Genomic DNA, 27760 nt, shown 5'->3' on the forward strand with positions numbered 1-27760 from the left:
TGCTGGCTGACGTCAGCTGACTGCCTCGGCTCTCCGCTCCTCCGGACACAGCGCCGTGTAAAAATGCTGCTCTCTGTGCCGCCAAGGACAGGATTCAACCCGTACAACGGCTACACCGGCAAAAACATCAAGAAGGTAAATAACAGCACCTACAGTCTTTAACTTCTGCCCTCGCTCTTCCTGTTCACAGAGATTAATTTGTCGATGCGGTGTTGTTCGAGCTCTTCAGTTAAAAGCTGCTCGGCTGTTTAAGCTGCAGTGTCCTTGAAAGTGGATCACAGGCGACGTTTAAAGTCTCATACTTGCTGTTGCAAACCTTTGCCGTCGGCTTTTTGATGTTGTTGTTACATTGTTACAAACTAACACGGGGTCCGTTACATTGTTGCCTGTAGATTACCTACTACAACAGTTTGCTTTCGGTTTTTTTCTCCCCGACGCGGTCGCTGTTCTCTTCCTCTACCGAGCCTGCACTGTGAAGAGCTTATAAATGTGCTGTAGATGCTCGTTAGGCTGTGATCGAGCTAATGAAGGCTAATTATAATCCACTTCAAAGTGAATTCGTGAGGGGTGAATCAACTGCGTGATGTTTAGTTAACGTTTTCATTGAATTAAAGTTAGCAAAGTTTTTTTTTTCCTCTTTTACGCACCGATATGCCCCACCCCTTCAGTCCTCCTAATGATGACTGAGTGGGTTTTACATGGCACTGTGGAAAAGAGGAAAGTTACAGAGCTCATTGAATAATGGACATGTCTTATATGTGGTTGCTTGGGATGTGCACTTATAGAGCAATGGCAACAGAGCTGAAGCCATATATAAGGTATAATATTGATTAGTTTGTCTTCTCATATGAATAATTCATGGGGTGACATTGTTATCTATTTTCAACCTCCTCTTCCTGTGCAGACTGTATAGATTTTTCATGTTTTAAATTCTGCAACTTGCAGAAACAACAGGATTACACGGGTCTGTTTTCTGCAACAGTGTATATGACTTAGTAATGTCAGGGGTTTGGGGTATCCTGAGTGCACATTTTTGAAGAAATTGTGAAATTAATTTCTTGCCAATAAGTGTCTTAAGTCAATGCCTGGCTTTCAACATTTCTTGAAGAACGTGAGCACAGAGCTGAAATCAAATACCTCCCTCCTTCCCTGTGTTATTCCCTTCCCTGCCTCGCGGCTGGCTGGAATTCAGATTGCTCAGATTAATGACCTGGAATTCCTGGAATCCTGGATTCAGACAATGTGCTCATTTCGAGAGGGGCTCTGCAAACTCAAACCTTTTCCTTGAAAGAAGACATGCACAAACTCTTCTTTTTTTTTTTTACCCATTTTGTATTGTTAGAGCGCCAAAATCACACAGGGGGAAGACTTGTAAATCCACTGTCAAGTGGTAACCCCTGGTCTGTGTCTTTTACTACGGGAAAAAGGGCGGAGAAAAGAAAAGGATTAAGAGATTTCCCCCCCTTTCCTCTGCTTTCGATTAACTCCCCCTCGTCTTTTTTTCTTTCTCCCCTGTGAGTTTTACATACCTTGATTCCTTGTCTGTCAGTGGTTCAGTTCACATGGAGAAGCGAGCCTGAACATTCCTCCTCACTGATGAATCCCTGGTCCTTACTCTCTGCTCTCTTCAGGTTGCTTGATACCTGTTGAAAACAGACTTTTTAAACCGTCACTGATTTTTCTGGTGTTGTTTTTACTGAAATTGGACTGACTCAGGAGAAGGAAAACAAAGAGAAATCTCACCTTTAAGCCACGGGACGCCACGGATTATCATCACTTTTCCTAATTGGTTTTTCCCATCTTGCACGATTTTTCTTGCAGCTGCAGAAATATCATAAACAGATTTCTTCTGTTACACTATGATCTTTTCCACGGTACCTTTTAAAGTTTCTTTAGCCAAGCAGGTAGGACCCTACATTTCAAATATTTCTCTCTCATCTAACAATATTTTATGAATTCTTAAGCATGTACTTGTTGCCTAGTGTGAATAATAACTTGACAGTTAACTTGTGCATTATTGAAATGCTACTGTAGGTTATTGGAAAGTAACATTATGTTGACAAATGCATTTCAATTTGAAACTAATTCAAATAATTAATGTGTTTGACACTTTTCAAAATGAATAATTATTTTTTGCTAGAGTTTTGTAAGCCACTATATGCCTAGAAGGATTATTAAATGAAATAACTAAATGGCCTTTTGCCATTTTAAAGATTGCTTTAAAGACATCCTTATTATCACTTGCACAAAAAGGTTTGTGTTGCCAGAGAGATGCAGCATCCAAGCGTCACACAATTAAGACTCATATCTCTGCTATTGCTTCAGAGTTGCAGGCGTACATCCCGCCTCACTTGGCACTCATTGTTCTTTCACGGATGAAAAAGTCCTTGAGTCACCTGTGCTCCCTACAGGTATCACCTCTGCTCCCTCCGACTGTAATCACCTCATCAGTCTTCAGCTGCTGCCGTGAGCACACTCCCTCTCTCTGCATCACGCTGTTGGCCATTTGGAGTACTTATGGTTTGAGCACAACTTTAATAATAATACTACAAAGAAGTGATTTATCTCACTGCAACTATAACGGCACACTCTGTGATTGTAACTGGGATGTGAGGAGGACTGTATATTTTTTCAGCTTCTCTGTACGCAGAGAAATAGTAACAGTAGTAGTATTAGAGCTGCTGATGTAACTGAGCATCAATTATTCATAGGCAGGACATGATTAATTTGTTATTACACACTGTAAAAATAAATACATCTTGTTTTGGTTTTTTTTTTGGCATTTATCGTTTCAATTGTAAAAATGTGTATGCTGTATGTGCACAGGAGGATTTCCTGTATTTATCAGTTCCCACAGAGCTGTGATGCCACCAGGAATGTAGCTCAATTTTACGCTGACAGCTTGAACTCTCTTAAACTAAGACATGTCCCCCACAACCCCTGTCCACTTGAAGGAGACAAACACAAATACTTGTGTGTTGCAGAGGAATGTAAAGAATGAGGAGATGTCACTGTGATGATGCATGTAAGAAACTGTGTAAAAAAGATGATTCAGGCAGCTGAGGACTGAAGAGTCACAAGTGCGAAGGAAATCAGTGGCATGTCTGGAGGTCAGGTTTTGGGCACAGACTTAACTGAGCCAATATGACACTTTACAAGCTGAGAAAATCATGCTCAACTCTTGTCATACTTTTTCCTCTTTCTATCTGTGTTTGTGTTCTTCTGAATGCATTTTTGCCTGTGTTTGGCATTACCTTACATGGGTGGCAAAACACCTGGAGCTGGGGCAGATGGGGAGTAGGTGTGGATCTGACTCACTGCCATCTTTTTCTCAGAAGGAGCCTAGCAGAGCGGCCTTAATGAGACACTACCTTCTGACTTGAGAGCACATGAGAGGGATTAGTGTTTTCCGCTAACAAGCTCAGATCCTAATTAGACAGGCCTCACTAGCCAGGCTTGGGCCCGGACTCGGTCTCCCGTCAGATCCTATCTCCCCAGGCCTCTGCAGGTGCATCCCTCCTGATAGTCTGTGCGGGCCGCCTACAGTGAAGGCAAGGGAAAGCACAGGAAGAGGCTGTGATTGTGGAAAAATAAACAGCGTACTATTGATGCTTAAGAAGAGAGGGAGATTAGAGAAGAGCACCGAGATGAATGGGCTCTGTGAGTCACTGTGATTTTCTCAGCTTGACTGAAAAGACAGGGAGTAAAATCTGAACGCTGATTCTTAGAGAGTTTGGAAAACATATGGCAGCTGGATAGCGTGGATACAATAAAGCTTGAAAAAGAATCAATGGCGTTACTACTCATGTTAGTAGAGTCTGAAAGATGTCACAGTATTAATCATATATACAGCTTATAGGTGAGAAGTGATAAAGCACACATTTGACAGGTAAACATTGCTTTGTATAAGGGGAGTATTGATGTTTCACACATAGATGCTATTTTAAGTATTAAAAGGAAAAATGCCACATTTGCTCTGATAGACATACTTTGTATTAAAAGTACATCTTATACATTTTTAAACCACATGTAAATAATAATAATAATAATAATAATCAATAGTTTACCAGGATTTTGGAAAAAAAAGAGGGAAAATGCAACAATATATTTATAAAATGTTTTCCATATGATTCTTTTACACTATAAATGTGTGTACATCTGTGATTTTCAACTTGTCATGAGTACATAGATACCAAATGCTGGATTTAGCTCCTTGTAGTTATTGAGATAGAGCAATTTTCTAAGTCTTCCTAATGGGACTATTCTTTTTTTTCCTAAATATAAATATAAACATAAATATAAGGGGAAAACAGTAGTTTCAGGTGCCCAAAGACAAAGGATAGTATGATAGAAGAAAAATGGCTGTATCTCAAAAACCGTTAGACTGATTTTTAAAATCAGGTTTCCCACACATTTTTATTGATACATTTCAAAACGTTTGCATGACTTTTCAAGGACCCATAATAAAATATAAAGACCATTCACTATGTGTGACATGGACAGAGCTGTATAGTAAACTTACCTCCAAATGTTAATTATTGTATGGAAACTAAACAGCAACTTTTCCGACCTCTAATAGTTGGATATATTTGTTACAGTACGTGGAAGGTTACAAGGTACAAGGTATATTTATTGGTCATTTTTCATTAGAAATTAAATTTTGTCCATGATACTGCTACAGCCTTTCAAACCTGGAAAAGTGATAGGATACTAAAAAAAAAAAACTTGTTTGACTTGATAAGTATTTCTCCTCAACTATAACATGAAGTTATATTTAAGTTTTGAAAAGTGTCAGGAACGTAATCTAACGTTAAACCGCCAAAAACATGTAACAGTTTGACTAATTTGTGCATCAAATGTAACGTTACCTCAGTGTAAAACAAAAAGACGCAGCTTGTTACCTTTTATCCGCAGGAGGACATCCGGCTAACGCGAGCGAGCTAAATGTTTGCTGTGTCGTTTCTTCCACGCAAGTCTTTAACAGCTCGGAAAACACCTTGTTTGTGAGCTTGTATTGTATGACTGTTGTATGTCACATCACAAGAATGAAGTACTAACGGACTCTGACATATACATTTAATTTAATACGGAGGAATCCTGTTTACTGATGTTCAACGACGTTGTTGCGCTTCTGTTTTGGTTGACGTCAAGACGACGTCACGTCAACGACGTCGAATAGCGTCAGTAATGGTGCATTCAAGTGCTCCTCGGAAAGTCTCAATCTTTGTTTTCACAGCTTTATTTAACAAAAATATGTACAAAATACGTCAGGCGAACAAGAACCCAAACATGAGAGCACAGATAATTGACATTATACACAGAACATATTAATGATAATATCAATACATAAACCAATAAAACTCTTTAAAAAATGGACACGGACAGAAACAAAAGCAAGCAAACAAAAATAATTCCTATTCATATCACATCAGGGGCCAAACAAGGTTTTGTAACAATCTAAAAGTCTGTCGCCTTTTTGTTATTTGTAAGAGCTAGAGAGGAAAGCATTGAGTTGAATTCATACAAGAAAGAGGGGTGTGAACCTAAAAAAATGTTTATGGATAAAGAATTTTCCCATTTAAGTAATTTAAAAAAACAAACAAACCATATTTCAAATATTCTGAATAGTCCCATTCCCCAATAAACCGCTTGAAACCTGAGCAAATTGGCTTTCATAAACGTGGAAAGAAGGCAATAAGCAACTTAAGAAATGATCCAAAAATTTGCAAGAAACTTTACCTGAAAGTTAGAGAAAAAAGCAAGAACTGTAACAGAACAAATACAGAAAAATGATCTGGAAAAAGTGCTAACATAAAATAGAAAATAGGCCTAATAAATGTAAAAAAAAAAAAAACAATAGCGATATTTATGATATAATGTTTATAATAAAACTTGTACTAGCTGGTTAGAACAGGTCCTCCGATGCGAGAAATAGTGAGGTCATAATTAGCTTGATTCTAGCAGTCTTCCGACAACTCCCTCTCTGTTAATAAGCTGGTGGTCCAGTGCTGACCTTGTGGTGTCCAACAAGCCATCCCATTGTTCCCCGGGGCAGAGCCTGCTGACCCTAACTAATCAAACAGTTCCTCCTCCACCAGCAGTGGGAGGACAGCCACACCAAGGCTAAACTTGGCTCACAGTTTATTTCCATTACAATTTAAATTTGTTTATTCCAAACCATGGTCCATAGTATTAATAGATGTTTTTTAATGCCAGAATTGAAAACATCTATCACTTGTGCATATGTTCACATCTGCATGTACATTGGCCTCATATGGAGGTATTTATACTGATGAACATATCATGGCACAACTAATAACATGCTCATTGCATGTGTTAATGTGAATACTGCTCCTTTCAAACTGCAGATGTAGTTTAGGTATACAAAAACACAACCCACGGTTTATATATACAGTCATATGAGAGATTGTGGCAAAAAATATGTGACAGTAATGCTTAGTTTATGAGTATCTCAACCAAAGTGGTCACTTTATCCAATTGAAAAACAAAGCATTGCTAGTATTTAGACATTCAAACAGTTAAGGCTTTGAGATTTCTGCCACAAACCAAACACATTTGTGGTGAGTGTAATTCATTTTTGCTGCTCAGAGTACCGAAAAATTAAATTTAAAAAAAGCCAATGTAATTTTTTTTCCAGAAACAATGTCCTGGTTACTGTGGATAATCCACAGCTCTCCCAGTGAACAGTTTTGATTGGAACTGTTTCAGATACTCCCAGTGAAAACTCTCTTGCAACAGTGTGGAGCTCATCCTCTTTAATTCCAACCAGATTTAATGTTACACGCTTTGGTTTTACATTTAAACGAGCTCGTCAATTGGGGAAAAATATATAAAATGGGCTACTTTTAGAAAAAAGGTCTAAAAAAACACAGTATTAGATCGATAGATATTCAGTCTTACAACATTTGAGGCTGGATTATACTTAATGTTCCAAAAAATTGCCAGTCAACCTCCATTTTTTCACATACTGATAGTAAACATTGACTCGTAGGGCCAACATTCATTTATCTCCTGCCTAAGTAGGGTGTACTGTGGAGACTGAATTGCTCCTGGCTGCTTGTAGAAGAGTTTGATTAATCTTAACTGTAAATTAAGGATCTGTTTATCCTTGTTGTTTTAGATTTTTCTGATTTCCATTTCTGTTAAATCAGAGCATATTTAGAGCCTGTAATACATAGCTATATACACTCACATGCAGAGATAATCTCTGTATGTATGACTTAATATTAAAATGTGCACATTCTGTTCACAGTACATGATGTAATTTCACATATTTTTCTCACTCATATTTCTCTTTGAATTGCATAATATTAATGTTTGTATTATTTCATTTACTTGGACTGCACATATATACCATTTCGGCATATTTTCATTTTTATCCATGAATCTGTTTTCCGGCTGGAATTTTTTAACTTGGATTCCTTGAAAAATAAAATCAGATATCATTTTTTAATGTCCCAGGGCACACAATTTAACATGGTAATTAAAAGATAAATATAAAGAGGCTTTAACATGTCAAGGATGACTTTTCTTCTCTTGGTTAGTAGCAGCAGCAGGACTGTAGGAGACATTAACAACAGAAGAGAAAGTGAGAAAGTTCAGCTGATACTGGTGTATCTATACTGTGGAAAATGAGTGTTGAAACAATTTTTAAATATTCACAATCTACTATATGCAATGATAAATCAATATTTTTGACAACACTCTTTCCCATCTCTTTACAACCAGTCAGTGCTGCTCATGTTCTGAATAATCATGTCTTTTATTGACTTTTCTCATATGTCCCTAGTTTGAGCAAGTTTGTTACTACACCACCTGTTTTTGCTTCATACGCAGTTCACTCCTGCATTACTGTATGTATGATTGATTCTGTATTTTGTGTCATGCGCACAAACATATGCCCAACTCTCATGGGTTTATTGACAACAGTCAATCAATTTAAGATACATGTTATCTTACTGCCCATTCCCCAAACAAAATACTCTGCCTTTTATCCCAGCAAACAAAGTCTGCTACAAAATGGGTCGCCCTCTAAAACATAGATTTTTCATGGTCATCCACACAAAAGAAATCAACATAAATGGAGGTCATTTTACTGAAAAGTGCATCCCCTCTGTCTTCATAGGCGGAAAAATAAGACAAAAAAATAAACCGCATTCTCAATGTCTCCTGTTACACTACAAAGTCTGTCCTACCCATCTGTGAAGCTAATGGTAATGTTCCTGAGCGTAACTGTCTTTGGTTTAAATTATACTTCTCATAAGGTTCTACACTGTAGCTATTCTTTAAGACACAAGTCATTATATACATTTTCTATCATGTACCTGAAGAAGTATTTGCTTTGTGTACAACTTTACCATCCTAAATCTGACTGTGCCCTCTATTTGTCCCACAGCAGACGTATGTGTCCCCCTCCAATCATCAGATGGCTCCTCCAAGCCCCAACAACAACAGCAATAGCAACAGCAGCACTACCTCCATCAGCAATGGCAGCAGCAGCAGTGGAGGAGAGCAGCTGAGCAAGACCAACCTGTACATCCGCGGCCTCCACCCGGGAACCACAGACCAGGATCTGGTCAAACTCTGTCAGCCGTAAGTCACGCAAAAAGCAAATTGCTTCTACTTCTACATGTAAACCCAATAGGTCTCTCTCTGGCTGCCCCGCTGCACACATGAACCAGATTAGAGTTGCAGAGTAGATTGGGATAGAGCAGAGTGATGGGTGCATGGCTGGCTGGCTGGCTGGCTGGCTGGCTGAATGCATCAAGGATTGCGTGACTTAATTAACATGAAAAGCACATTCAGGCTAAATCACACCTTAGAAGGTATTTCTGGAGTAAAGAAGAAGGTCACATTTCCTTCCTTGGGTTTTTAAAGAAGTATTTCACTGATATAAAGAGGGTTTTCACATAAAACTAGGCTGTCTCTGCAGCAGAAAGACGCAAATATTTTTTAAATTGGTGCTTCATGACCAGAGAACATGGACAAAAAGGACACTTTTGCTCAAGAGGTAGAAAACCTGCAACTACCAGAATGCACTGCACTGCACCAGACCAATAAATGCTCCCACTGGTGCATTACATAATGCGTCCCCATCAATAGCAGCCGGCTAGCAGGAAACAATCTCGTATTACAGTTAAACAGTGAGCTTAAATGTTTTTCTGAAAACATTTCAATTTAGATCTTTATATTAGATCAGTGCTGCTTAGTTTTACTGTTGGATCTCAGTTTTTTTGGTCTCCTTTGTCACCGTGCAGGAAACAGTATGACGCCCAGCTCCTGCTCACAAACTCCCACTATCACAGTTAAACACTGCAATAAAATTTGTTTCTGAAGACATTTAAGGTGAGAAATAGGCAGTGTAATGAAAAATAATTTTGATTTACACTTAATCAGCTTTGTCTAGTGTTACAGTCTGATCGGAATTTGATTTAAGAGATATAGAGCGTGGCGTGTTTGTCTCCTGGTCTGCTTGTATACTCTTTGTGTCCATGGTGGCAGCATAGGTGGCAGAAAATGTGGAAGTACAGCGTGTAGTTCCGGAGGGGGAAGGGGGGATATCTAGGCTGGATGAAAATCTGCAAAGTATCCCTTTAAGAGAGAACAGAGAGAGTGAAGAGTGCATGGATAGATTCATGGATGATGGCTGAACACATCAAGGATTGCATGACTTGCATGACCTCCTTATGCATGAAATGCTCACAAATGCTGAAACACACCTTAGCAGGTATTTCTTGAGTGACGAAGAGAGCCACTTTTTATTTGTGTGTTTTAAAAGCCCATCGTTTAGTGGCCTTGTGGAAAAACCAACAATCATTTTGGCAGCAAACTAAGTCCTTTCACTTTGGCACAGCTGAGCACAGACTTTCCAACAACTAGGTACAGAGTGTTTAGTCTCCCTCTCTGACGCTAATTCTTTCTGTGTGTCTCCCCTTAGACTTTTGACCGACATGAGTTATTGCTCCTCTGTGCTTTAGTCTCATAGATTATCGTCAAACGGTATGATGACAATGAGACTATCCTTATTCAAAGTCATATTCTGCACTATAAATAACGCACTGTGTTGCTCATCAGCCTGAGTGCAAGTCTTTGAAAACTTTGTTGTGGTCAGCGTGTAGTCAGACATCAAACAACAGCATCATCCAATCCATCTGATATGTTTGTTAGGCCTTCAGTGGAAGACATCAAAACAAGCAGGGCTCAGATGAATGGTCTGGGTTCACTTAATTGAATTCTGGAGCCTGGTGATGAGGACCAGAAGAGCAGAGGAGAGGAGTGAGAGAAAAGGAGGGAAAAAGGGGGCTAGAGACATTGAAAAAGCGAGAGAGGGAGGGGAGGGGAGGGGAGAGGCCTGCTTTTTTACAGCTGTCTGGAAGATATGGCTCACATGAGGCTGCCCAACCCTACAGGAAACGGCGAGCCCAGGGGAAAGGGAAAGACAAACAAGGGCAATGGCATGAAGGGGGTGGATGGAGAGAATCAGAGGGGGAGGAGTGAGTGGAGTTCAGGGTTTGTGTGTCAGGTGGTGTTCTGTGGGGGTAGTTCTCATATTTCTGCTTTTACGGAGCAGATAAAATCACTGCATGAAATTTGCCTTTTAGCCGAGCACATTAAGGTCGATGTAATTCTCAGTTAAAGTCGACTGAGACAGGATTCTGTGTCCAATAATAGTTAATAGGGGAAATGCTTGTAGATGAGGATGTGAAACAGTCGGAAGACATGTCACTGAGGGAATTTGACTGAGTTAACTCCAGTCTGAACAGCATAGTATCAGGGCACAACACTCCCAAAGCTCTCCTCCCCCACACTGAGAGTTGTTGTATGCACGTTCTGAGATGTACTGTGCAGGGAGTTAGGGATAAGAGGACGGGATGGGGGTTGGTTCTCCATCTCTGGCCCCTGCAGTTGTCTCTCTGGGTGCCTGGCTGCCACTCTGGCTCTTGCCCCGGTCCGTTTCTGGTGGTTGACCATGGATGGACATCGGGGCTGGACATCGCTGTGCTCTCTCTCACACATGGCTGAGTCTGTAGGCCCTCTTTTCGCTCTGCATCACGTAGCCCAAGCCCTCTGAGCGCAATTTAGTAAACGGGCATCTCGAGTGTGTGAGCAGGGGAGTGCAGCAAGCACATCTCACAGCTTAGTTATAATGCAAAGTCATGGACTGGTGGGATTTGTGTGAGCCCACAGTAATGATGCATGTGGAAATACAGGAAGTCACTGTTGGCATATCCATTCAGTCCAGTTGGTAGCATCTTATGGCTTAGAATCAGAAATGCACCATGAAATGGTAATGATATATAGGAGGTTAACCAACACTGGGTGGATTCAATTTGCAAAGAATGTGTATAGGATTTAATGTCTGTCTGTGATGCTCTGAATGTCAAGTAAAAAAAGTATTTATAGAGAACTTTGAACACATCTCAAAATGTATTTATGCGTAGTATGAAAACATGTAAGACCTTTGAATGAAAGTTAACAGAGTGGGCCCACAATGTGCTGGGTGGATAACAGACCCCTGCCAGCAGGGTTTTAGCAATATATCAGTTTTAAGGTATACCGTGATATGAAAGTTGACGGTTATCATACAATGTAGATTTGCTATCTATGATATTTTTTAAAAAATGCAGCTGGACGGAGAATCTCTCTTTATTTTAGTCATTTTCAAAAGGGAGTTTGTCTACACATAGTAACATAAAAATGGTTTCAAATTTCAATTATTGTAATAAGTCAACCAAATCTAACCCCTCTGCTTTTATTCCTTTAAGGGCACTGATGACAATAATTGACAATGACAATAATTCTGTAATACTGTGATACTGTGAAACTGCAATATCTTCTGAGATGGTTATTGTACCGTGAAAATCTTATACTGTTGCAACCCTATTTGCGAGTAAAACAGATTACTGCCATGGAAATACACCTGTATTTAAAAAAAAAGTTGCTGTATATGCCCTCAAAAAAGCAAACACATCCCCATTTTTTCTTTTCTTTTTTTTTTGTAAAATAGTTAGTAACAATTGAAAACAAAAATGATGTGGTTATTCTACATAAACTTTAAAATGATAAAAGACGATTCAATTAATTGAATAATTTTTTTGGTGGGCACATTTTGTAGGGGACGTGTCATGTAGGCTTCAAACATAATGTAGCTGCAACTATTTTAGATTCACTCTCATTTGGCATTTCGCCTCGTTATATTGGCATATCGCAGCACTGGGTGTCTTGGGTGCCTGCTGCTTGCAGTCTGGCACCTGGTGGCAAGCTTTTTTAAAGCCCCAACGTCACCTGAGCGCTATGGGTTACATGTCCATAAACGTCCCAAACACTGAAAATAAGAGGGGACAATCAAATACAGGCAGAGGGCGGAGTCCCAGCAGATAAATACACTGCCACGCACTTCTAGTGGGTCTTAAGTGATGATTCATTGAGCACTTGTGTATGAGTCTATTAAGGCGAATACCTGTTTTAGGGCTTTCTATCTTGAAGCTTCATTGAAGATTTGCTAAATTCATTGTAGATTTATGACATGCCAGTTTCCAAGAGCATACCTTGCAAACGTTATTTTGGGGATGATTTTTGTCAATTTAAAAATAATTCAAGCTGCTTAAATTTTTCAACTTCATGCTAGGTTATCTGTAAGCCTGTTATGTGAGGTCAAACTGTTGGAGTCACAATACTAGGCCATCATTAAGTTTAAATGTCCTTGTCTGATTATAACTAATATTTGATGCTGATGCATAATGAAACATGTTGGATTACTGTTTCTGAATTTACAGCTATTAGGGATTTTTGGGGTAATGCCATGGGGTAGAAATACTGAGCATTCAAATACTGATTTGGATATTGATTATCATGGCAGCTATCAAAGCTTCAAAGAATTTAGGTCAGTCCTGGAGTCTATATGTTTTTTTAAAATCCTGCATGGTGTATCTTTTAGCCACCTTTATACGGGAATAAAGCTTCACAGATTTCTTTTTTTCTAAAGGGAAAGTAATCCTAAATTAACTTAAAAGAAACAATTTCATTTCCTATTTGGAGTAATCCAACAGATTAACTGTCAGATTACAATTTTAGCAGGTCATGGCATAATCCTTATTCATAGGGAACATTTTGAAAGTGACTCTTCTAAGCCAGATGAAATGTGGCAGTGGTGCTGCCAGTGTCACTGGATGGAGGCACTAAGACCCAGCAGAGTGCTGCCTAGAGTGAAGCTGGTTTGTAGAATGAGAGTATGGCTGGAAGCCAGCATTGGACAGGACAGCCAAGGAGAGGCATATCAGATTACACTGCATGCACATGCCTGGAGAGATGGGAACCGATAAGACACTCTGCCGCACAGAAGCATTTGCCTGAGCCAGGCACTATCGTATGCATCTGCAGTGTCTATAGCCGGCCAGCTGGACAGATAATACTGGATTTTAGTATTGATAGTGCCTTGTAAAGCAATCGGAAATTCACAGGAGACATTTATTCTTATAATTTTGTCATGTTGGATGCCCATTGAGCTATGATTCCTATTGACATCTTTGTGAGAGCAGGGATGAATAAGATATGGGAAATCTATAGTTTTTGTAGCATGCAGAAACCCAAGGGACGTTAGTCTGATTTCATTTGATTTATGTCCCACCCCCCTCTCTAAAGATTTCCCAGTGCACATCATTTATTATCAGATGGCGTGATTGTATTCAGTGTCATTGCAGTGAATCTGTCAGATGAATTATAATTCAGTCATCGTCGAGCACGCTCCCATTGGGTGTGTTAAGTTTAGAGAGTCTCAGCAATGTTGCAATGCTAATATTGAATGTAAACGAGTAAATGTTTTCAGCTCACAGTGTAAGGACAATCTTGAGTTTAAATTACACTGTTTTTCAGGTATGGGAAAATTGTGTCCACCAAGGCCATCCTGGACAAGACCACCAACAAGTGCAAAGGTGAGACGTAACGTCAGTTGGTATAAACTGTTAGGCAGAGGTTGAAAGATCAGTTCATGCAGAGATGGCAAAGCAAGCTCAAATGTATTTCAGTGTGTGATCTTTATGTTGAAATTTACATTAACTTGTTTTTGTTGTGTGGCAACTGAAGTTACAGACAGGCTGTTTGTAACTTAAGGCAGACTAACACCAAAATGACCACTGAAAGATACAAAAGGCTTGTACAGGAAACAAAGGTTTTGTAGACTAACATCAACTGTGAGACAGGTATCATATTTTGTTGACTGTCAGAAGTTTTATAAGTTAACGGGGAAAAGTGCTAGCCAAAGTATTTTTTACGAGGCTACAACTAATAATTATGTTCATTATAGAATAATCAGCTGAAAATTTTCTTGATAAATCAATCAGTTGTTTACACTATAAAAGAAAAAATCTGAAAATAAAGAAAAATGCCTGTCACATGTTCATTATCTTGATCTTTGTGAACACAGTCCAAAAGCTAAAATTTATTAGTTTTACTAACATAGAGGATTTAAAAAAAATAAAATAAACTCAAATGAGAAGCTGAAGCTCTTTATTTTTTTCCATTTTAGCTTGAAAAATGACAAGAGTTGAATTCATTATCGAAATAGCTGCAGGTTGATTTTCTGATGACGGACAAATGGATTCAACGACTAATAGTTGCAATTCCAGTCATGGTGTTGTTATGGTCTATTGATATTTATGAATCTGAAATTGAACATGTGAATACCTAATATTTAACTGTGTTTTGACCACCTGAATAGCAGCTAGTAAAGAGGAAAAAATAATTTTCCATGGTTAGAGATACACTCCATACACCACTATGGTCTTTTCCTGTCTAGTTGCCAAGCTCTGTAACTTAATGTCTTCAGTAGATAATGTATTCACCAACACCTTATCTTGATATCTTCACTGCATATCAACAACAAAGGGGTGCAGTAATGTCAGCATAACACGATACAGTTTCTCATCTCTGCTGTATGGAAAGTTACAGCACATTGCTGATATGTTCTTCTCAGTAAAGCTGTTTGCATTTGATTTGATTTGATTGCAAGTTTTTAGTGTGTGTTAATGGAATAAAATGATCATTTGTATATCAGTTACTCGCTCCTTGTTACATTGAATTCAAAGAGAAAATTTAAATTTTGGGTTGCTTGTTGGTGCAGTAGTTAGCACTGTCAGCCAGCTATGGCCCCACTGTATGAAATTTGCATGTTCTCCCAGTGTCAGCCTGGGTTTTCTACGGTTTCTCTGGCTTCCTCCCCCTTTCCAAACACATGCAGGTCAGATTTACTGGTGACTCTAACTTGTCATAAGTGAGTGAATGTGAGCATGAACGGTCGTCTGTCTCTGTGTGTCAGGTCTGTGATAGTCGGAAAAGGTGTGCCTCTCCCCCAGTGTCAGCTGGAATAGGCTCCAACCCCCGTGACCCTGTACCGGGATAAGCGGTTACGGGTAATGACTGAATGAACTGGGTTTCTCTCATATGCCTCCATGTTAAATGAAGATTCCAAAAAAGGAGAACACAGGGCACCCGTTAGGTCAGTGGGCGCCCCATGTACAAAGGCAATGTCCTTGCCTCAGCGGCCAGGGGTTTGCTTCCAGCTGCATGTCATCCCCTCTCTCTTTCCTTTTCATGCTTACACAGTCCTTTCAAATAGAGGTAAAAAAGCCCAAAAATATAATCTTAAAAAAAAAAAGGCAAACACTGTTAATGAACTGAAGTTATAAAGGAGCACGTTTAACAACAACAAAACTGTATAAAAAATATCTGTAAACAAATTTCACAAAACTTGTGCACTATAATCCAAGTCTCATTTATCCAGTCATTCCCAAACATTTTGATTTTTCCAAAAGTGTTGCGTTTTAAAATCAATACAAACATTCTCATTCACGTCTATGTAACAGAGTGGTCAAGTGGAAGTGGAGCTCATATACATGTGTGTGCTTCACCTAGCTCCAGGCACACTAGTGAGAGACAGAACTGTTTTTATATTGTAAAGTTTTTTTGAGAATGCATGTGTTTAGGGAGCACTGAACTGGATAAATGAGTTGTGTGGGAGTTTGTAAACGGGTGTTTCTGATATAGTTTTGTAGTTGTTAACAACAGTTTGCTTCACAAATTTAATTTTACAGTGAGTAACTGATATACGAATGATCATTTGAGGGATATTCATTTAAACTTCACAATACATGTACGTATGTATGCACCTAACAGGTAGTGTTGCATAACTCTACATCTGTCCTCCATGGAGAAGCACAGTCCAAACACAACTGTCTCTTCATATTCTAACACAACAACTATGAGTGCTTCGTGAGCTCAGATGACATGCCTGTGTCCACAGAGTCCTGCGGTATGCATATCTTATTGTCATTGTTAACTTGTACGTCTTGCTGTATGTCTCGCTCCCTGCAGGCTATGGCTTTGTTGACTTTGACAGTCCGGCCTCAGCTCAGAAGGCGGTGACAGCACTGAAGGCGGGAGGCGTGCAGGCTCAGATGGCCAAGGTAAGAACCCACTTGAGACGTCAATACTTGGTGGGTTTTATTTCTTACAACTTGGTGTCAGCTTAACCCTTTGAAACCTGGATCGACATCAGTATTGTTGTGCTGCTTTCAGATGTCTTTAACAAGTATTTAAACCTTGGAAGTCTGAGAAAATTGGTTTAATTGCTTTTGAAAATGTGGGAAGAAAGGAACTGAACAGCTTGGCAACGAACATTGCAGAAATTGCAAGAATTAAGTAAAAGCTGGCAAGAAAATTACCTAAAAATTTGTTTTAAATAAAGAGGGGAGGGTTATTAGAAATTAATCCAAACAATTAGGGGAAAATGTCCAGAAAACTTTCTAATTATGATAATTTTATATTTAAAATTGTTTTACAGAAAAAAAAAATAAACCAAAAACAAGTACAATATGGTAACAAATATATATATATATATATATCTATATATATATATAAAGGAATACATTTTTGCACATTTTAGGTGATTCTTTTGTTTGTTACCATATTGTACTTGTTTTTGGTTTATTTTCTCGTAACTTTTTTTTTTTTTTGCTAATTTGTGGGCTATTTCTTGTTAAGTGGCTTGTTGCCATCTCCCCATGTTTTTAAATGAAACCAAACCAGTTTGTGTAGGTTTTAAAGGGTTAACTGAAATTGTCAGTCAGAGTTAAGTTCTCAATACACATTTTAAAAAAAGCCTCTCAGGCATTTTGACAGCGACTCAGCAAAAAGTTGAAGGATGAATTATTAATTACAAATTAAATGTTGAATTATTGACCTTGCTGCAGAGAGGTTGCTCCTCTTCCTTATCTACTTCTTGTAAAGTTCGTTTTTAAAGCCTGTCGCAAGCTCTTTCTTTATCTTGCTCACTCCCCATGTTTTTTTTATGCTATATGAGCCACAGTTTAAGAATATAAGCCAATTAAGCCTCAGTTTGTGTGAGCGTGGGTGCGTGTGTTTGCTGGGCGGTGCAATGGGTGTGTGCTTAAATCAGGGTATTCATGGTGTTTAATGCACTGTAGATTGTGCACAAACAAGAGTACGTGGATGCACACAAGTACATGTGTGTACACGATGTGTGTGTTGTGCTGCATAGTGGTGACGGTGTTGAGGGAGTGTGTCCCAGGCCTGCTCTCTGAGCTCCCTGTACAAAGGACCTGTCTGTTCTCCCTGGTGGCATCTGACTCAGTGTCTGAGCAGCTCCCCAGTCAGCAGGGCCCTGTGCCCAGCCACCAGCCCTGTCAACACACACACACACACACACACACACACACACACACACACACACACACACACACACACACTTGACAATCACACATGCTCTTCACCAGCCTTGCTTCAACCGGATTATGACACACACTCACAAGCCATGCACGCACACACACACACACACACCACCGACACCCTGGGAAAGCTGATCTCTCGTTAAGCTGGATCACTGACATTCATACGGCTCCTTGCTCACAGAATAACTTGATTTCACTCACCCCTTCACTCCGGGTTTACAACGAGGCTTATGTTTGCGTCAGATTTCTCTCTGACTCATTCTGACTCATTCGCGGTTGAGATCCTGCAGCAGGTTCTTCTCTGCTCGCTGTCATGGGTTCAAGCTTCGTCTCCAGTTCTTCATGCTGTGGGTGGAGGAGAAAGAGGAGGAGGAGGAGGGAGGTGAAGGAGAGATCACCTTCACCACAGGTCGCAGCGATTACACATGCATTATTCATGGATTGGAAATTAATTCACGCTGCATTTACAGGTTTTTAATCACATCTGCACTCGAAGATAATGAATATGCATAATGGTTAGAGGCTGATACAGACTGGTTATTTTACAAGATGCTGTTGGTCAAATAAATTGGTTTGAGCAAGATGCAAAGAAAAGAAGAAAAAGCCCACAATGTAGTTCGAAAGCATAAATAGAAACTGTGGCACTTTAGTTTTCTATAATTTCACATTCAGATTGGGGGGAAAAGCTGCATAATTTGTCTGATTTATGCAAGCCAACAGAGCCGGCCTCTGTGCCTGCATTCAAGGTCGGGATTACCACATGAATATAACTGCCTGAATGCAAGCGACATATTATTACCATGACCTAGGAAACAGGATGATAATGTTTGCCTTGTGGGGACGATGATAGCACAATGTGTTCGATGTTCTTCAGATTATTTCCAAAGGTCTTTGTCCAAAATGTCTCTGCTGTGATTCTCTGCTGAGCAAGAGCGCGTAATCATTTTAGATCATCCATGGATGGAGGAGAGCCATTAGAAATGTAATTATGCTTTGATATCACATTACCTGGAACCTGCGCTTTCATCCTCCCTAAGAGGCTGGTCTCACACAATGGGCCTGTCTTCTAGCCGTTTGTAATAACGTATGGGCGATGGAGTATGAGAGAGAGCGCAAAGAAGAAAAGGAGCGAGTTGGATGAATAAAACTTGAAGAGACAGAAAAAGAGAGTTGGAATGAGAGAGCGGCTCAGCCAGAATACTATCTCCACCATCTCTGAATATCTTTTTTCTCCTTAGACCTCATCCATGCAGCTCACGCCAAAATGAAATCCGCCTTCAACTTCAAACTCTCTACCCTTTCTCTCGGGCTATTTTTTTTTACTGTCTGTAGTCCTTCACCTTCACCCCTTCCAAATATCACACTCCTTACACTTCCTGTTAGAAGGTTATATAAATTCCCTCGTGCTTTTGCCAGCAGCTGTTTTGTGGCTCTTGATCTTTGGAGGGCTCCTCTTCACATCGCGATACAGTTGTAATTCGGCTCCTCATCACCGTTCACTAATCCTCTTGTGGCTTCTCTCTGTCCAGCAACAGGAACAGGACCCCACCAACTTATACATCTCCAACCTGCCGATGTCCATGGATGAGCAGGAGCTGGAGAACATGCTGAAGCCCTTCAGCCAGGCCATTTCCACTCGCATCCTCCGTGACGCCAATGGAACCAGCCGAGGAGTGGGCTTTGCCAGGTATAATCTTCACTCTAAAAAAAAACAGTGCTAAACAGTACCCAGAAGTGGCTCTTTGGCTTGTAATCATAAGGGAACCTGTTGTATGGCACTTTGGGGGATTAATCTGAAAATATTGTGGTGTTTCTGGCACCATTTATGTCTACATAGGGAGCGGGTCCTCGTCCATAAAGTCTGCCATGTAATGAGCCTAACAGCATCGGAGAAACACTGATTTGTTGCGTGAAACTTTTTTTAATGGTATAAATAATGTGGTCCGTTTGTTTTGGAGAGGAAAAGGTATCTACAAATAATTCGGGCGTGGAAACCTCCTGAACAATGCATGCTGAAGGAATCACAGAGGAAAAGCTTCAGCTGGTTGTAGTCTGCAATGCTCACCACTAGATGCCACTAAAACTGTCACACTGCTCCTTTAAAGGTGCTATACAGAGCCTCTGTCAAATAGTGCTATGTAGAATTATCAGAGGCAATATATATATATATATCATTGTATTGTTTTAAAAATATTTTAGCTTGGGGGTCCTTGAATGATGCCAGATGAGAAGAGATGGAGAAGTTAAAATGCTTCCAGTCACACATTTACTTAAAATATGAATGATCATTAATCATTTCTTATTAAATGTTGGCTTAAAACAATCAGAATCCTGTACTAAATGTTTACTGAGAAACACAATATGTTTTTCTTTCGAACTTGGAATAATTTTTTGCAGATGGGGGCAAAAAGGTTAAGAGCCACTGATTCAATATGTAATCCTCTGTAAATACACAGTTTGTGGGCTACTTTAATGTAGTGTTTTTATTATTTCCCTAGTAAACTAAACTAAACTAAAATACACTGACAAACCAGCAGAGAATCTCTAAAAAACAATGCAGGGGCATAAAAGTTTTCTACTGGTTCCTGATTTAGTTTCGTTTACTGGAAAGAACCAGTAGAGAACCTCTATACAACCATACAGAGGCTTGTGCTAGACACCACCTCAACCCATGCCATGGAACCACTAAGGAGCGAACATTTTTGTTGGTTATTTTGTCACGCACACGTAAGACAGCTGGTTTAAGTTGATTAGTGATGGTGTGCTCTGAAAAAAAAATCTAGTTGCACACATTTCAGTAATAATCATGGTGGGTGAGCCCTCTGGTGGCCAGTGCAGGAAATATTAGCACACACACCACGATACCTTGTAACTTGCTGCTTAAACACAGTGGTTGTTTTTAATAAACACTCTGTATTACCTCTTCCTTATAGGATGGAGTCAACGGAGAAATGTGAAGCCATCATTCAACATTTTAATGGAAAATATATCAAGACTCCACCTGGAGTCCCAGGTGAGTGTCTTTGAAATGACTTGGTGGTTTAATAGGCTTAATATATAATACATGATTTTATCTGTTGAGGAAATAATGTCTTGCAAAGATTTCTATATTTAAGATACTGAATACATATTTTCATATAATGTAATATTTTCTTACTGGTTCAGTGCCGCCAGAGCCCCTGTTGTGTAAATTCGCTGACGGAGGCCAGAAGAAGCGTCAGAGCCAAGGAAAATATCTGCAGAACGGCCGGCCCTGGACAAGAGATGGGGAGACTGTGAGTTCATTTCTTCATGTCACTACGACTTCTGTGAAAACACATCATGATGCACATTGCTTGTGTTCAGCCTCATAATGTTACAGCTCCTTTTGTCTTTTTTCTCAAGGGAGGAATGACTCTGACCTACGACCCCACCACAGCCTTACAGAATGGGTCAGTGTTACTACAAATCCCATGTGTACCCGCAGGGAGTGTGTTCATGCTGTGGCAACTAATGATTTTTTGTCTCTTTTGTAGGTTCTACTCCTCTCCCTATAGCATCGCCCCAAATAGGATGATGGGGCCAACCTCCCTCTCCCCGTACATGCATTCACCTGTGTCCACCTACCAGGTAGATTCAAAGCTGAGCTGTCTAAACTGTGACAGACTGGAGTTAACCCTTTTAAACCTGGACTGACATAACTTTTCACGTACTTTCACAAGTATAAAGTAAAGTAAATATATATATAAAATATACAAAGTAAATATAAGTAAATGTTGTTTGTTTGTTTGTTTGTTTGGGGGAGGTATGTTTTTTTTAGCTAATTTTGAGGTAATTTTCTTGCACTTTTTACTTGTGAATTTCTGGATCATTTCTTCTTAAGCTGCTCATCGTCTTACCTTTGAATTGTGAAACATTGGTCACCAAAAGTGCTTTACAAAAACAATACAGCTAAATATACTGGGGTTTGCTGGTCTTTTATTCTAATTTATTCAAATCTTTGATGTAATATTCTGGTGCGCATTTGTCTTTTTTTTTCCTGCAGGTACACAACCCATCCTGGCTACATCATCAGTCATATATCATGCCGCCCACAGTGAGTATCTGTCGGCCCTCCTTCCTGTTTTTGTGGCGGGAGGTCTTTTAATATTCTGCTGCCTTCACGTTCTGTCTGTCTGACTAACACTCTTTGTTTTTTTGGCAACAGCTAATACAGATTTATGGGGTTTTTTTTGTTTGTTTTGTTTTGTTTTTTATAGGGAGCAGTCCTGACACCAGGAATGGACCACACCATGTCCATCCAGCCAACCTCCATGATGGGGCCCCTGACACAGCAGCTCAGCCACCTCTCCATGGGCAGCAGTGGCACGGTTAGTAGAGAGCAATTATTTAGCATTCAGCATTGCTCTGTTTAGCAGTTAAAACTGCACAAAGCAATTTGGTCAGGCTGTCATTGTGTTAAACAAGAAGATAGCAAAGTAGATAAATGATCTGAACTCTTCCTGAGTGATCAATAACTGCTTTAAAGGATCTGCCAAATATTTATGGTGAAGATTACTAGAGTTTTATTTGGGAATTTGTATAAAAATTCAGTGAAGAGCCAAGGCTTTCTCTAGCCATACTAAATGTTTGTTCTCTTAAATTGCGTGCACAGATTGGTATGGTCACAATAAAAGGCCACTCTTAAAATGTGCAGTTTTGTATTGAAAAAAGACATTTGTTTGGTTTTCTGAACTATGGATTTCACGTGACTAAGACTATAGAGATGGAGATCTTTCAGTCACATGGGATTCATCCATGAAAACATCACTTCTCCAAATTGCCAAATGCCACTGAAAGTGAGCAGTTGTCCAACAAGTTGGTAACAACGAGGGACTGCAGTCAGGTCAAGACCCTGATGAGAACAATGAGAAGCAGATGAGCCTCTCTGACATGGTATCTGACAGTTTTTGCAGAAATTCATTTATGCAAACCAGTAGTCTGATCAGAACATTTAGCAGGTAAAGATGCAGGATGTGGAGGTTCTGAGCTGGTAAACATGGTCTGCGGTTGTGAGGCTGGTTGGATGTACTGCCAAATACACAAAAAATGACATTGGTGCTAAACAGTTTATTTTGGCATAGGGCCTGTGCCCCCACAGTTTCTTCACAAAAAAGCAGTTGCAGGACCCACGCTTCATCTATGTTTGTGTTTTGTTTCTATGACAACAATATCTTGACATTAACATTAGCTTGGTAGCTATTGCAACGTTAGATTAACAGAGGGTTGACTACACAGTTAACAACAACAACACTCACCAGCAGGATTCAGTGTCCAGCCCATCTGCTCCCACAGATGGGATTTCTGTCTTTGTTGTGACACCACAAACTTCCTGAGAAGTAGAGAAATGTTCAGCTGCTCTGAAAAAAGATGCTGGGTACAAGAAATTTTTTCTAGGTCGCTGCATTCGCTTTCTTTTCATTGGGAACAATTGAAAAAAAGATGCTGGTGCTTTAATAAAAATGCTCCGTGGACACAGGCCCTGATGGTAGAGAAATGAGCATTCAGTTCACGGGCAACAGCTCTGTTGGACATTCCTGCAGTCAGTATGCCGATGGCACACTCGCTCATTTTGTTGTGTGATCGAACTGCACATTTTAGAGTGTCCTTTCATTGTGACCATCCAAAGAAACACTTGTGTAGCTGTTTAATCAGTCCTTGATATGCTGCACCTGTCAGTTGGATAAATGGAAAAAAAGAGCTCACTAACACAGATTTTAACACATTTCTGACCAGATTTTTAAAGGGAATAAGTCTTTTGTGTGCATTGAAAAAGTCTAAGATCTTTTTTATTTTGGCTCATGAAAAATGGGAGCATAAAGATAAGACATAACTTTATTTAGCCTTAGGGAAAATGCTGTGCAGTGTTTGCAATACAAAGCTGGATGAGTGCAGCTAAAAAAAATAAAGGTAGAGCAAATATAAAATGCAATAAATAGCAAATATATAAAGCTAGATAACAGCAAGATGCAAAACCTGTACTCCAATCCCTTATTCCAGACACAGGGTCCATATGAAGAAGGGAAAACATCACATACAATAGAGACATATACAAACACAATATGAAGTCATGGTATTGGTAGCTCAGCTGGTAGAGCGGGTGCTCTGTGTGCAGCGTCTGCTGTGGGTTCAGTCCTGGCTTTTTTGCTGCATGTCATCCCCTCTCTCTCCCCCCAATAAATACAAAAGCCAAAAAAATCTTTTAATTAAGTAATATCATGGTATAAAATCAATCAATATATATTAATATCTTACTAAGAGACAACTATACCAGTGTCTCCACAGCTGGGAAAAGTTAACTAGTAGTGCCATACCTTATATGAGATAGAGCTAGTAATATTTTATTCTCAGTCATTAAGCTGGCAGATAAATTTCTCGAGATTCCTTAAAAAAGCTTGTACATTATTGGCTCCTGCAGCCACAAACATTTCACTTGCACTACACCACCCAGGTCACTTGAGTAATATTATCAAAGCATTATTATAAGCTACCTGCAACTTCTGTAATCTTGCCTTTTTGCACCTCGACCACAAGTGAGCAGTGTAAAAGTTTATACTTTTGTTCAGTGTAATTAAGGCTGATAAAGACGAATGCAGCTTTATTTTACAGGTTTATTTTTCCAATGCAGCTGTCATGTCTAATGAACTTGTCTCCACACTCCTGCAGTATATGCCCGCAAACACATCTATGCAGGGGACCTACATCCCACAGTACACCCAAGTGCCTGCCACCAACATGTCAGTTGAGGTAATGACCTACATTTTTCTCTCACTACAACAGTTAAAATGTTATGTGAAACAGTCACCCATAGATTTTAATCTTTGCTTCCTCCCTCTTAGGAAAGTGCCGTCCAACAACCGGTTGCCATAGAGACACCCACAGAACACACAACCTACACCTACCAGCATAACAAGTGAAGAGGTGGCAGAGGTGGGTTTTTAACATCTGTAGTGTCTGCGTGTGTCTGTTTTGTGTCTCTGTATGTGCACGCATCTTAAAGGAATACTTTAACCCTGAAATGATCATTTGTACATCAACTACTCACCACATGTTATGTTGAATTCATAAAGAAAACTTTGAGCCCCTACTGACTGAAGAATCCAAAAACTGGGAAAACTTGCGATGAATCAAAGTCATAGGGAGCCACGTTTAACAACAGCAGAACTACATCAAAATATCTGCTTACAAACTTGTGCAGTATCATTTAAATCTCATTTATGCAGTCGTATGCTCAGTAGTTCCCAAATAGACCACACTGTCTGACAGGGAGCTGAACTAAAATGAAACTTATCTATGCTCTCCTCACATTTTACCATCATTTTACCTCACTGAACACTGGAGCCGCTGGTCTGCCACTGCCTCGATCAGATGGTTAGTGTCATTGTGTTGAATTAACCCTTGTAAACACCAACATTACATAACAACTCAAACTGATTGAGGCAGCAGTAGACCAGCAGCTCCTGGGTTCAGTGAGGTAAAATAACAGCTTTTGGCTGTAAAAAGAGAGCAAAACTTTCTGTTCAGTTCCCTGACAGAAAGGGCTGTCTGTTTGGGAAGTCCTGAGCTTGGATAAATTAAACTTAAACTAGTAGTATCCTTTATTCAGCGTGGAGGCATGCAAGAAAAACAAAGTTTGCTTCAAAAATTCAGCATAATGTGGGGTTAGTAGATGGTAAATGGTTATTTGGAGGGTGAAGTGTTCCTGTAATATATATATATATATGTATATTGCTATGATGTTATGTCAATGGCGACAGTGCAGCAGTAGCTCTTGTTTCTAATTGGCTGTTTTTGTCACCTCGTGTCAGATCTTCCTCTGGAGCCGAAGTGACTCTCAAAGGGCCCCAAGTGCTGACTCTCGGCACAGGGACTCTACACGTAAAGCGCCAGACACTTGGGAAGAACACGGACTGTTAAACAGAAAGGACAAAAAAAAAGATATTTTCTAAAAACTCATATTTTAAAACAAACTCTTTTACTCCAAACATGCAAGGCGGGAGGATAACAGGCGATGGGGAATGGAAGAACAGAACAAGGAGCGTCTATTTTGATAACAGTCACACACAGACACACACTACACATGTTTAAAAGGTTTTTCGAACGTTATTCATCTTCTTTTCTAATACTACTCCGGGGAGCTAGAAAGAAACCAGGAAAAGAACATTTCAACACCATGCTTTTTTTTGAGTCATGTCTTTTTTTGACCTTTTTTGTAAAATATGCTGATTTTACTTCACTTTTTTTTCGTCTGATACTTTCAGGCTTTGAACCTGCCTTTTTGTACATAATTCTTCGTTTTTGGTGTGTTCCTAGCTTCATGTGTCCTAGTTTGATTGATCGGTGCAAATATTGGAATACAGAAAGCTAAAAAAAAAGTCATTGAAAAAGCTGATGACTCATATTTCAGACGGATACGGTGCTGACTTGGATTAGCGTCTCTCGGAGTGGCAGCAAGTTTATCAGGTATGAAACCTTACCTGAGATGGCTTCTTTATGGCACTTAACTCTCAAATAATTTATAGTTCCAACAATCTCGACAAAGCTTAAGACAATCAGACGATTACAAAGAAAATTTAGAGACATTTTCACAGAGAAGACTTCTTTAAAAGAGCTAAATAGATTAAAAGCATTCCATAGATTATAATCAGAAAGTTTTAAATGATGAGCTGCTCCACTTGATGAAATCCAAAGTTACTTAACAGGGATCACATCTCACACAGAGCTGCCTGTAAATAAGATATTTAAATTTATTTAGGCTTTCTTTTGATTTCCTTTCATCAGTGTAGTAATGCTTCAGTTATTTTAATAACAATATTATACCAAATTGTTGAATATGGCAGCATATAAATTGCTGCTTTCAGTTTTCTCCTCATGTCCGTTTTTATAAAAGGGGAATCTCTGCTGCATCTCCCCAAAAATGTATTTTCTGGAGCAAGATGTTGTTATTAGAGTATGAAGTTGTTATTACCTAGACATGGAGATCAACTGCTAAAGCGTGGCTCTGTCCTGTTGTATCTTCAGAAAAAACTATCAAGGTTTATTATGGATGACTTTGGTCTGCGTAGAGATGCTTTAATACTGGCCATCCTTGTATGTTTGCATCTACTTCTGCATTTCTGTTTTTCACCCTCATGTTTTTTGTTTTACATTTCTTATTTAAGGGTTTAAGTTTTTTTTATTCGGTTTTAATGCTTTTAAGATTGATCCTATTTTTCAAAGAAGTTTCGTTTTTATTTTTGATAGTGTGTTGTGTGCTTCATATAGGGAGAAACAGATGTTTTCACCTCTTTTTTTTGAAATAGTGAATTGTATGTTTGCATACTTCCTCTCGTTCTGGTTACAGTGTTGATGTCAAAGAGGCTTTAAAGGGGAACATCACCTAAATTAAGAATTCCAATATGTTATTTCCATGGCCTAGGAAAATTCAATCAGTATTTGTGAACACGAGCTGCTCTCTCCCAGAAACCAGAGAAGTCTCAAACTTATGACGTCATCATGTATGAAGTCTGGAGCTGCTCTATAGACAATGACTGGGAGCCTGATTTTGTGGCCCTATAGAGTGTTTGTTGTCTTTTTTATATCAAAATGAGCTTAAATTTCTGTTGTAGTGGTCTCAATTCTTAAGCAGAAAATGTACCCAAATAGACTGAATAACTGTGATGTGGCGTTTACAGCAACAGTCACTTCTGGAAAGCCAACTGGCTATTGTTTTGAATAGCAGAAACATGTCAAATTCAGCAAACTTGTTGATTTCTGTTGTCATTTTTAACCGTTAATAGTAACTTTTAAAGATATATAATTAAGCATGTTAGTCCAGATTATCTGACGTTTCTGCTGTGCTTATTAAACTGGTAATAGCAATGTTCATCCGTCCCATTCTAGTGAACACAGTAGCTCAAGAGTGTATTAGGTCATTTCTTCAAATTCTCAACAATTCAACAACTCAAAAACAACAACTCAACAATAAACTGATTAGG

The 27760-nt window shown here is 39.3% G+C and overlaps 1 protein-coding gene across 1 annotated transcript; it reads left to right on the forward strand.

Annotated features, from left to right (window-relative positions):
- LOC121947304 (RNA-binding motif, single-stranded-interacting protein 2-like) lies at nucleotides 1-27760 on the forward strand. The gene is made up of 14 exons (XM_042492290.1): nucleotides 1-135; nucleotides 8417-8613; nucleotides 13894-13952; nucleotides 16390-16481; nucleotides 19295-19452; nucleotides 20699-20778; nucleotides 20931-21040; nucleotides 21150-21196; nucleotides 21281-21374; nucleotides 21790-21840; nucleotides 22004-22114; nucleotides 24450-24530; nucleotides 24623-24713; nucleotides 25592-27760. Exons 1-13 carry the CDS (start codon nucleotides 64-66, stop codon nucleotides 24698-24700), a joined length of 1230 nt encoding a protein of 409 aa, XP_042348224.1. The 5' UTR covers nucleotides 1-63; the 3' UTR covers nucleotides 24701-24713; nucleotides 25592-27760.

The sequence above is a fragment of the Plectropomus leopardus genome, chromosome 8 (assembly GCF_008729295.1).
Source record: "Plectropomus leopardus isolate mb chromosome 8, YSFRI_Pleo_2.0, whole genome shotgun sequence".
In the NCBI taxonomy this organism is placed as follows: Eukaryota; Metazoa; Chordata; class Actinopteri; order Perciformes; family Serranidae; genus Plectropomus; species Plectropomus leopardus.

Excerpts from the sequence above, each read along its gene's own strand:
- LOC121947304 (XM_042492290.1), top strand. The coding sequence starts at position 64 with ATGCTGCTCTCTGTGCCGCCAAGGACAGGATTCAACCCGTACAACGGC. Across the intron at positions 8,614-13,893 it reads CTGGTCAAACTCTGTCAGCC|GTATGGGAAAATTGTGTCCA; the intron begins GTAAGTCACGCA and ends ACTGTTTTTCAG. Across the intron at positions 22,115-24,449 it reads CCATGGGCAGCAGTGGCACG|TATATGCCCGCAAACACATC; the intron begins GTTAGTAGAGAG and ends ACACTCCTGCAG.